At 39.6% G+C, this 12,487-nt stretch overlaps 1 protein-coding gene across 1 annotated transcript; it reads left to right on the top strand.

The window, feature by feature from the left end:
* Positions 1-4,067: 4,067 nt before the first annotated feature.
* Positions 4,068-5,033, top strand: LOC149463595 (olfactory receptor 5F1-like). The gene has a single exon (XM_089675323.1). It carries the CDS (start codon positions 4,068-4,070, stop codon positions 5,031-5,033), a length of 966 nt encoding a protein of 321 aa, XP_089531449.1.
* Positions 5,034-12,487: the final 7,454 nt, after the last annotated feature.

Raw genomic sequence — 12,487 nt, 5'->3', positions numbered from 1 at the left:
AGTTGTGGCAGGGATAATGCACTGTTAGAGTATCCAAAACATATGAGAAGTCAGGTGATTACTCTGCCCTCCAGCTTCCTCTCCTAACTAAAATACCATTTATGGGTAGGCAAAACCTTTGAAATTAGGAGTATTTCTATGTATGTAGATATGTGTCTATTAATCCCTATTGTCTTTCTGAAAAAGGATTAAATATGTAACAATGGGATGCGTTACTTTAATTATACTGTGTATTGTGGTATTATCACAGATATATTCAGAAGGGATCAAAGGGCTCCAATGGGAGTCTGCATAGCCTATACCATTCTTCATATAAACCTTTACCTTACTTTACCTTTTTCATACACAGGAACATAGTATTGCTTGCAGGTAAATTGATAGTTTGGATTGTGTCTTTAAAATTTACATTGCCAAGTAGACAACATATAATGAACAAATTACATTAACAAATGAAAAAAGGTGCATTTCACCTGCAAGAGTTTTATTAATAAAGCTGGGTTTTTCATTATCCTTCTAAAGCTGGAATGTTTTTATTATCCTTACCAATAATCTAGTCAAGCAAAAACTGACACAAGGTTTTGCCAATAAAATAATCCCAAATCCCTAACACCTTCAGGCAGCAATAATGCAGATTTCGCTGCAATACTGACTTTATCCCATTTGATGTCTCCTACAGGCACTCCGTCCTACCCTGCTGGTCCTCCTCCAAGTTGAATGACACCCCCTGTCATTCAACCCATTGACTGGGAGCCCAGGTTGTGTTTTACTTGCAGGATCACCAGGTGAAAGTAAAAGAAAAAATCCCCCCCCAAAAAAAAAAAATTGCAGCCACCACATATAATGAGTGATAAGCTGAGATACTTTACATTTTTGTTTGTGAGTTGTGATACACTTTCAATGGATGGCATACCATTGAGAAAGCTGTGCTGTGGTCAGGGCCCTCTTTGACCACTTGACCTCCAGAAGATTTACCCCCCTTCCTGACCTGGCAATTTTTTGCAATATGGTGCTGCATTACTTTAACTGACAATTGGCGGTCATGGAATGCTGTACATAAATTAAATTTATGTCATTTTTTCCCACAAATATAACTTTCTTTTTGTGGCATTCGATCACCTCTGCGTTTTTTATTTTTTGCGTTGTAAACAAGAAAAACACTTATAGTTTTGAAAAAATAAAATAATATTTTTGGCTTTTTGCTATAAAACATAGCCAATTAAAAAATTAAAAAAATAAAACTTCTTTGTAAATTTATGCCAAAATGTATTCTGCTACATGTCTTTGCTTAAAAAATCCCAATAAGTGTATATTGCTTTACATGAAAGTTATAGCATCAACAAATGGCGGTATATATATTGGAATTTTTATTTGTTTATTTTTTTATACTAGTAATGGTGGCGACCAGCCACTTACTGCGGGACTGCGACGGGCATTCTGACACTGGGTGGGAACTGACTATTTGTGGTCAGTGTCGAATCCTCCTTTACATTGGTGGTCCATGTAGGAGCCCCCCTTAAATTTGTGGCCAGTGTAGAGATTTACCGGTTGCTGGTGTAAATCCCCCAGTACATTGGTTGTCAGGTTTAATTTTTCATTACATTGGTCATCAGTGAAAATTTACCATTACATTGGTGGTCAGTGTGAATTTCCCTTTGTATTGGTGGTAAGTGTAGAATTGCCCTTACACTGGTGGTCAATGTAAATCTCCTCTTACATTGGTGGTTTTACAGTGAAAAACTGTCACCTCCTATCCCCATCCAAAACTGCCACTGATCCCATACACCCCAAGCACTGCCATTAATCCCATACCCCCAAGGACTGCCACTGATCCCATCCCCCCATGAGCATTGTCACTCATCCCATCCCCCAGCACTTCCACTTATCCCATCTCCCCACCACTGGCACTGATACCACCCCCCCACCACTGCCACTGATCCCATCAACTCCCCAGCACTGCCACTGATCACACACTCCCCCCAGCACTGTCACTGATTCCAGGAGTCCTAGAATCCCTAGGAGTTTTATGTCTATTAGTGGGTCCCATCACCTTCCCAGTACATGCTGTGCAGGCAGTGAGGAGACAATGTGCTGTAACTTTCAGCAACCAATCAGTGAGACATAATTAAGTGCTGTAACCTCTGGCAACCAATCAGTGAGCTTTAATGATGAGCTGTAACCTCTAGCAATCAATAAGTAAGTAGTAATGATGCACAGTAACCAACAGCAACCAATTAGTGAGCAGTAATAATGTGCACTAACCTCTAGCAACCAATCAGTGACCAGTAATGATGTGCAGTAACCTCTAACAACCAGTGTGCAGAAATCCTATGTAGTAACCTCTAGCAACTAATCAGTGAACTGTAATGAGTGCTGTAACCTTTTCCAAATAGTCAGTGTGCTGTAATGATATGCTGAAACCTCCAGCAACCAATTGCATTTGCTGCCGGATCTGCTAAATAAACTGATTTTGAGTCTAGCTGCTATTTATTGTATGTCTCGGAGCAGGTGGAGAGTGAAATTGCATGGGGGAGGGGGCAAGAAAATTTTTGCCCAGGGTCCAATCAATATTAGAGATGGCCCTGGCTGCAATCCTGCATGCATGCATGGGAATTACGTTTTCTTGTCTCGGACACTCAAATGGCTGGAGCCTGCGAACCTGAAAGGAAGACCTGGGGAAGATTGATTTCCTGTCACCGGCGACAGCGAGCTGCTTGAAGGATCCATTTTTTAGGTAAATCTGTTATAATGTGCTAGTACCCCCGCCGGGGAAACAGTTTGCTTTTTTTTTCACCGTTTACTACGACTTTAAAGAAAATCTACCCAAATTTTGGGTAGAGTGATGAAGGGATAAACCTCTGTTTGTATTATTCTCCACACTGGGGAATTCCAGCTTCTCTATTTGACAGTGGTCCCCAGGACAAAAAGTATTTGTCCATTTGTCAATAAAATAGGTAGTAAGGAGAAATCTTCCAGAGGGGGAACCTGTTCTTGTGCCAACTGGTCTTAGGTAGCCCATACATAGATCTTTTTTTTTGTTCAACCCAATGGTTGAGTGGAAAAAAAAATCATATTCCCCCATCCACATATTTTTTGGGGATGGGAGAATAATTCCTGCTGCTGTATTGTATTCTGACATCAGAATATACTGATCAGTATTACCGACTATAGCTCATGGCGCTGATCGTTCAGGAAAAACCTGACAGATTGGTTGTACACAAGTACATATAGTAGAAATTTAAAAAATTGTTCTGGTCTTTAGAGGTTATACATGTTATAGTTGAAGTGGTTAATTATTTTATATTTATATTTTATATTCTGAAGGAGAAAATATTTTTTTAAATTTTAAAATATAATTTAATAAAAAAATACACATTTTTAGAAGAATCTTTACTGTTATATATTCAAAGTATGTCACAACTTCAATAATATTCTGTATTAAAGTCTCAGTTTCCACCATAGTTTATATAGCAGCCTGAGCTGTGTAGGAAGGGAACAAAAACTAGTTGATCAGTAAATATTTAGTACCCTAATGTTCTTTGTTTTGCTTTTGTAAAGAAGCAACAGATTGAATCTTATCCAAAGAATTGAACAGCACAGAAGCCATTTTTATTGTTTGTGTAGCCTTGAAGTAAGTAGACCTGAAGTCTGGAGCGAACAACGTATTTGGTTTTGTAAAATAATGACAATTGGCTACAAAATACATACCGAATTTTCACTTTGCAAGGGAATTTTCTCTCAGCTTAGTGAATGAGGTGACTTCTTTCATCCAATCACATGAAAGCAAAAATTCTGTTTTATTTTTATTTTCTTTGCACATGATATGGTATTCATTGCAAACTGAATTTTCACCACATTCACTAAGGTACATGAAAATTCACATGCAAAGTGACCATGCACTACTTAGTAAATCTAAAATATTTTGTATATGCTAATCATATTGATATTTTTTTCAGGATACAATCTTTCATGAAAAATATAATATTTGTTGATGAATTGAAAGCTCTTGAAATGAGTCTCTTGGTGTTGTCACCTATTTTAGAACTGTGTATACCATATTGACCTATAAAATGGAAGAGAGTGATAACTCCTTGACAATAACCAACTTGACAGCAATAACAGAAGTTATACTTCTGAGTATTGCTTCTTTCTCCAACTGTAGAGCAGTCATGTTTACTGTGTTTTTGATGATGTTTATTTTGACCATCTTGGGAAACAGTTTAATTATTTCATCCATTAGATTGAGCATTCAGCTGCACACACCTATGTATTTCTTCCTATCAAATTTGTCCTTTCTAGACATCTGCTATACCTCAATTACAATACCTAATATATTGTCTGCTATTATCAATAACAGGAACACCATCTCTTTCACTGGTTGTTTTGTCCAGCTTGGACTGTTCACTGTTTGTGCCAGTACAGAATGTATCTTATTGGCTGTTATGGCTTATGACCGCTATGTGGCAATCTGTCATCCACTACGTTACAGGGCCATTGTCAGTAGGACAGTGTGTCTTTATCTGGCAATTCTTTCTTGGTTGAGTGGGACTTTAAACTCAGCCTTTAATACCACTGCTGCTTCTGATCTTTATTTTTGTGGACCTAACTCCATAGAGAGCCTATGGTGTGAAACCCAGCCCATAATACATCTTGCATGTTCCAATACATATATCATCGATGTTCTTAACTCAATTGGGGGAACTTTATTTGGAGTTGGCTGTCTGATCTTCATTCTCACATCCTACGTTTTTATCCTGGTGGCCATTTTTAGGATCCCCTCAAAGATAAGCAGGCAGAAAACCTTATCGACCTGTGCTTCTCACATGACAGTGGTGGCCCTGTACTTTGGAGCACTCTCCTTTATGTATGTTCTACCTCATAAGACATCTTCCCAGAAGATAGACTCCATAATTTCCATGATATATGCCATCATGATTCCCATGCTCAATCCCATCATATACAGCTTTAGGAACCAACAAATCATAGGAGCACTGAAGAACACCATACTTCTCTTCCAAAAAAAGGGCTTTGATTAAGGGGTCTGTTCACAAAAAGCTCCAAAAGCTCCATGCCTTTCTCCTTTCCTGACTCAACAAATACAGCTTGTTACTTTTCCCAGCCCCTCCCCACACACAGGCAATTTTGAAAAAAAAATATATTATATTCAGAAAGTAAAGCTCTATTTTCTTTTTCACATATTGTCCCAACTTTCATTAGTTCCTGTCTTGAAAAAGTAGAGGCTAAATAGCTGCTGCTAAGTTGCAGTTCACTCCCAAAACTTGATTGCTGGGGCAGTGTCTGTTTTCCTTACTCCTCCTCCCTGCTTGCTTTTTTTCAGATGATTTTGTAGTAGTTTCATTTAGAAACAGCTTCTGCTATGCAGTCACTTAATCTCTGTCAATCCTGAGTCATAAATCAGCCTGAATTAAATGAGCAAGATGACAGTGCCTTCTGATAATTAAAGCTGGCCAAGATGGTTTGAATCTCGACAGGTTCAGCAGGAACCGGCTGAGATTCAAACCATCTATGGGCAGGCTGGTTGCACCTAAGTTGATTGTTGTACAACTTGGGCACAAGCAGTCTGTCATATATTTTATGCGATTATGGACAGCAGCTATAGCACACTATTACGGATCCAGGAGGGTCATCCTTGAATCCTTGCCCTTATGTTTTGTGCATAATTTCCTATCTCCTTTAGAGATGTTGCTCCTGCCTATGCCCCCCTTGGGAGACAGTATACCACTACTCATTTTACAGCCGGTTTTTACCCTCTACTTTTGTGGAAGCCTGGAGTTCTCAGTGACTTTTGTTTACTGTATGGTTACATCCTGCCAAAATCATCATGCTACCTAGTATTTAGAAAAGCCATTGTAATTTTTAATTGGGATGTCCTGTGAACATTTGTATGAGTTCTGTTCTTTGTTTTAATTATTTGTATTTAAAAAAATTACACATCTAGAGGTTATTCCATATATTCCTCTTCTCACTGAAATTACATTTGGGAACAATTATAATGCAAGCTTTTTAGTATCATTATAATCATTACATTTTACTGTAAATTATCATTGGTATTGACAAAAGCAATGCCAAGGTATTTGACATCACACTGTAAATATCTACATGATATACAGAGAGGTTACCACTATCAGGGAACTCAACATTTAAGACAACCCTACTTTTTGTTAAACTTCAACCATTTTTTGTTTTCCTGGGTTTCTATTTCTGCCTGTGACTCCACAGGGTTCCACTGGGTTTCACAGGGTTTGCAGAACATTTTGGACATATTACCTTCCATGCTATAATTGGATTTTAGTATCTAATAAGTATATTATTTTTTTAAAAATGTTGTTGCTTTTATTATATATATTGTTAATATATTTAATAGCAAATGTTCATATTTGCAAAATATATCAGATATATTATTATAGTTGTAATATCTAAGTTAAACAAACATCATAATGTCCAAAATAACATGTAACCAAGAACAGATTACAAGAAAATACAGTCCTCGGAAAAAGCACCAAAAGACCTTTTTTGCCTATAGACTTTGCCAGTTAGACTCCCTATAAAAGCAAAAAGAAGTTAAATAAACCAACAAGATTCATCCACTCATACACTCAGACAAACATTCGCCTTCTGCCTCAACTACTAAGAATTCATTAAAATAAACCAACCAAAGTATCCTTGTGTTGCTTTCCTCCAAAATAAGGAACAAACAAAAATAAATCTAGCTTAATCAAAAAAATTCTAAAGGGCCCAAAGAGCCCTTTAGTTTCTCTGAATTATGCAATTAATAATATTTAAAAAGTGATACAAGTTCTCTAAGTTGGGTAAATATTAAGATATTGAGCAGTTACAAAAAACCTTTTTATTATATTATATGTATATTATTATTTTACTTCTTAGGACTTGTAGGGAGCATTATTAATACTACTGTCTATCTCACAGATATTAAGGTTAATTAGCAGTAGTGAATGAGTAGTGATGGCCTGAACACTCCCGTGTTTGGTTCGCAGTCGAACGTGCAAACCAAATGAACTTTCGACCGCAAACGTCAAACTCAATGCAAGTCTATGGGACTTGAACTTGTAAATTCAAATGTGCCCATTTTGAAGGCTTATATGCAAGTTATTGGCCATAAAAGGGGTATGGGGACTCGGATACTGCCCTGAGGGACATGAATCCATGAAAAAGTTTTTTTAAAAAAAGGACAATTTTTAACCATTTCCCGGCCACCCTATAGCAGAAGTACTGCTATAGGGTGGCATGGATGTGCAAAATCATGTGTATATATAAGCGATTTTGTATTTCTGGGTAGGGGGCGCACGCATGCTCCCTAACCGCGCCGCTATTGGCTCCTTGGTATGTCAATCACTGGGTCCCGGCTGCCATTTCTCAGCCGGGTCTCATTGATCATCGGTGGAACTAAGAGGGGAGAGGTCTGTGTGTAAACAAAGCAGATCTCTCCCCTGCTAGCACGAACATGATGCTTTGTGTTGCTCTGCACTGCAGAGCAAAACAAAGCAGCTTGTCTACATAGTAAAACACACACAGCACACTATGTAAAAAACAACACAGCACACAGTTAACCCTTTGATCGCCCCAGATGGTCAGATGTTAACCCCCTCCTGCCCAGTGTCATTAGTACAGTGTCAGTGCTTTTTATGAGCACTGATTGCTGTATTGGTGTCACTGGGGATGGCAGTGGCAGTTAGTCAGTTCCCACCCAGTATTGAAGTTTTTTTTTTTAGCAAAGACATGTAGCAGAATACGTTTTGGCCTAAATTTCTGAAGAAATTTTATTTTTACATTTTTATTTACTGGATCGTCTTATAGCAAAAAGTCAAAAATATTGGGTTTTTTTTTCAAAATTGTTGGTCTTTTTTTGTTTATAGCGCAAAATAAACCCAAAAATGCACAGGTGATCAAATACCACTGAAAGAACGCTATTATTTGTGGGTAAAAAAGGATATAAATTTAATTTATATACATTTATATACAGTATTGCATGACCGCGCAATTGTCAGATTGCCAGTTAAAGTAACACAGCGCCATATCACAAAAAATGGCCTGGTCAAATCCTCTGGAGAGCAAGTGGTTAAATGGGCAGTTATTTTTAATTTTTTAAAGTAAATCTGTACAATATATAGAACCTGCTGCAGCAGGACTGACAAAAAAACACAGCGTGGGCCCCCATAATCACCATAACTTTGGCCATTTATGGCTCTCACAGTGCTGTGCTATGCTTGGCCATTGAACCTGACCTGTAGTCATGTGCATTGCTTTGGAGAATCATGGTTCTCACAATGCACTGTGAGAGCGCAATGCATTGTGGGGCGCTGGGTGGGCAAACAGCCAGCCAAACTCCCTTACTGTTCTTGTGTTCGGTGAACACACAAACGGCCGATGTTCCCTCCTGTCGGGTGCCCCCACAGCAAACAGCACCTGCTGCTTCGTGTGTCCATTCACACATGGAGCCGTGGCTCAGCCCCGCCCCTCTCTCTTCTCATTGGCTAACTGGCTGCAATTGACAGCAGTGGAAGCCAATGGCTCCCACTTCTTTCTCAGCCAATGAGAAGTGGGAGTCCTGGGATAGCCGAGACTCCAGTGCATCGCTGGATCAAGAGGGTTTTTTACCTTCATGCATAAAATACAAGAAGGTAAAAAACCTTGAGCCTTTAGAACCACTTTCAAATTAGCCTAATGTTTTCCTGTATTTTGATGGATGTAAATACCTTTTTATAAGATTTATGTAAAGCAGTCATAATGCAGCAATTGTTCTGCAGTAACCCTGCTGATATAAACCTCCATGGCTCCATTCAGAGCCAGTGACATAATTGTCTCCTGTTGTTCATTCTGAAAGTTTTACTATGCATGTTTAGTAAACTCGAGTGGGGCAGTGGTGTGATATAATACAACCTAATATAATGTAGCACTATCTCCATAGGAGTTGCCGAGTTTTGGGTCCCCTACAGCTCAGCATAGCCAGGCAACACACATTTTCTTCCACACTCGCACACTGGAGTCAGTAAACAGTCCTTGAGCTTGGTTTTGCTGTTTTCTTAAGTGGTATTGAACTTGGATGAGGTTGAGGGATGCATGGGATGCCCAAGGGAACTGTGAACTGCAAGGACGAGCTCCTTAGCAACTATGTACAAGTCCGTGGACAAAAAGTAAGTCTCTCCTTTGAACCACCTCAGACCTACAATGAATCCTCCTCTTCACCCAGAAGCCTGAGGGTATCCACGGGCAAGGGGACCCAGAAATTGCCACTTAGTAAAGCAGACCCAGATGAGAAGCTAGTTGGGTCTTGCACCTGACTGCCCTCTCCCCTTATCCAGCCCAGGGGTTGCAAGAGTACTCATTCTGTCTCTCCTATGAGCTTGGTAGGTTGGTGGCTGCCTTCAGGCCTTACGCTGGGCTGGCTGCTTCCCTGCTCCATAGGCTGTCCTGTCTCTGGGGATGATGAGGCATAGATACTCTCCTTTACAGCTCCTGCCTGTAGGTAGGCCCCTTCCTTGGGCCCCCTCCTAGGCCCCACATGCCAGCCTTCACTCCATCTTCCACCCAACACACACTGGCCCCTGCTGATCAGGCTCTCTCATACTTAGGGGCTACCCTGACCCCATGCCAAGCTTCCTGTTTGGGGATTGGTCAGAGTCCCTTGAGCATGCAGATACAGCCCTTCCTCGCCCCTGCCCACTGCCTTGTAGAAACTTCTCAAGCTTTCAGAGCAGGGGGAGGTATTAGGGAACTGACCTGCAGAGCCCTCAGTCCTGACTAAGTAAGCTGGCTGACTCATCCCAGGCTGCTACCTCTGCCTAAAAAACTATCTCCCCCTAGCTAAACCTGAGGGGTGCTACATAATAAAATCACATTGAATAATATCATCCTTAATTGTTCCTCTGCATATTTGTCACCCCAGTCTGCAGCATTCAGCCAGTGCGAGTGAGGTGATTTTTGTTAGGGCTCAAGTATTATCCCATGGAGCCGCAAGTCCCTAGCACCACTTTGTTTGTTTTGCTAAAGCCTATTTAAAAGTATTGCTAGGTCTTTGGTATTGTGAAGTTTCTTGGCTCTCCTTTTGTCTGTTTCAAGTAACTCCACCCCCCAACCCCCCCAGCTGTATCCAGATGAGATTTCAGTTATCAGCTATCAACGTTGTGGATTCTGATTGGGTACCGGCAGATCCGCTTGACAACCGCAACCTGAGACTAGAGACACAGAGGGAGTGTGGCTGTGGTGGCAGCCTGGGCACCGGGGCCTGAGCCTGCAGAGTTACACACCGGGGCTTGGAGAGGTCTTTACCGGCTACACGGTACACACAGTGCTCACCGAGGAGAGCGGCACACGGGAGAGCAGAGCCCACCCCTGCATCCAGATCCATCATATTGCACAGAGGAGGGAGTTCCTGCTACACAGGCTGCTACACCCACTCATCTCTTAAAGGGGACCTCTGGTTACTGGATCCATATATCACCCAGAAGTGCCTAACGCACCACCCATCCAGAGGGAGGACATCTCTAAACCTGGCTTAACCTGCTTCCTTAAAAGGGGACCTCGGATGATTGATTTATATGCGTATTATCTTTACACATCTGGTGAGTGCGTATTCTCACCCCACCTTTAAAAACACAAGCACTGAAGTACCGCCATAGTGGGCACTCTACCAACGGATTGTCACCTTATGAATGTTTATCTTTATGGACATTATTACCAATTGTTCACCTTTTATAGCGCTGCACTTTACTTATTGATTTGACTGAGGTTTTATTTGGTTACCTGTAGTGCATAGCTGCTGATGCTGAAAGCGCTCACTTTGTTTTTGTTTTATTTAATCACAAGGTCTGATCATCCCTTTCGTGTCTTGCTGTTCATTCTGCACGTTTGTCCCCCATAGTATCTGTGCTGAGAGTAAAGGGGAGGCAAGCGGGGATGGGGGTTACTGCACATGTCTGTCAACGCTACCATGAGTCTGATCCCACAGGTTGTATGGTCATTAAAAGGGAAGCTAGGCAGAATACCAAAGACTTGCTGGTCCAACTGGTATTTTGGATTTTTTGGCAGCCACATTGGATAAACCATGCACATAATGAAGTTTACAATAAATTTAAGTAATTTTTTTAGGTTCACATACATTTCAATTGTGCCTAGTCCACTGACTCCAATGCTATTTGTGAAGTGTGTCTGTGTGTTTGCAGTTCACTAATTTCTGGCAAACCATATATCCTAACCAGGCAGTTGGTTCCTCCTGGGGTTTTGAGGCTCAGTGTTTTTTTCCTCCTATCAACCACATCCCCAAATATCAAAAAGAGCTAACTGTTTCTTTGGTTAAAACAAAAATAAGAACTACATCTCAGTCTTTTTAATTTGCTTTTATATTTAGCCCAGCTACTGATCATTAAAAAAAAGAGAAGAAACCAGCAGCTGTAAAATAGTATTTCTTGGCAGATCTAAGCTGGCCAAACTCTAGTAGAATTTCATACAAACTTTCCTACAAAAATTCTCATCAGGATATCCTTGGAATTTTCTTTCTTGCCATCACTGAATCAATTAAATTTGTTTGAATGGCTTTAAAATTTAGTTGAGACATTTTTCATTACATTATGTTCAATTTTTTGTTTGATTTTTTTTGGAACAAAAACTTTATTCGCAGTAAGAATTGCATTAGTTGAAGAAAACATTCTATCCTGCTCCTTCAAATTTTCTGACACTATAGTCAAAAATGAACATGGGTTTGACCTGAATGAATGAATTATGAATGACCATTTGAATTAATGAATTATGAATTAGAATATTGAACAAATATTTTGAAAGCATACATTTCATACAAATTCTACTAGTATATGGCCAGCTTTGGAATTGAAGGTTAAAATATGAATTTCTTCAACTATTTACAACATTGTAATTTCATTCATGTCTTTTTTAATTAAAGCACCTTCAAGTCCTATGTGAAAGCAACAAAGATAGGGATTAGGTAGGCTTTAATACATGAAGGGGTTCAGAGGAAAAATCAATCCACAAGACCACCATGGTGCTTGACCTAAGCAAGATTTCAATGCAAGATGTAATCTTACAGATTGTGAATGTACCCAACATTTTGGATGCTTTCAGAGTAGGTAAGGAATGGAACATCTGCTTGGTTTTCTTTGTGTGGTCTGCAGTTGGAAAGATTATTTCCATTTTATGTCAGAACAGGAACTGATGGAAAATCGCTTTGGTGGGACACAGACAGGTTGGAATAATATAACCTCCCTCTATTGTCCAGTCTATAAATTATTAAATGTAATAACAAATAAAACAAATGAAAAAAAATAGTAATCAAAATGGTCTTAAGGTAAAAGCTGCAACAATCATTTACTAATGTACTCATTGAAAAGACACTGTATTTTTTCTTTTAAAGATTTCATAACACAATTTGAGAATTTTTTTAAATATTGTTTTTATAGTATTAAAACCTTTAAATCTATATACTATATCTGCATTCCCT

The sequence above is a fragment of the Staurois parvus genome, unplaced genomic scaffold, assembly GCF_062004578.1.
Source record: "Staurois parvus isolate SC_StPar_1 unplaced genomic scaffold, SC_StPar_1.0 ptg000154l, whole genome shotgun sequence".
Classification (NCBI taxonomy): Eukaryota; Metazoa; Chordata; class Amphibia; order Anura; family Ranidae; genus Staurois; species Staurois parvus.
This window is presented reverse-complemented; position numbering and strand designations above follow the sequence as displayed.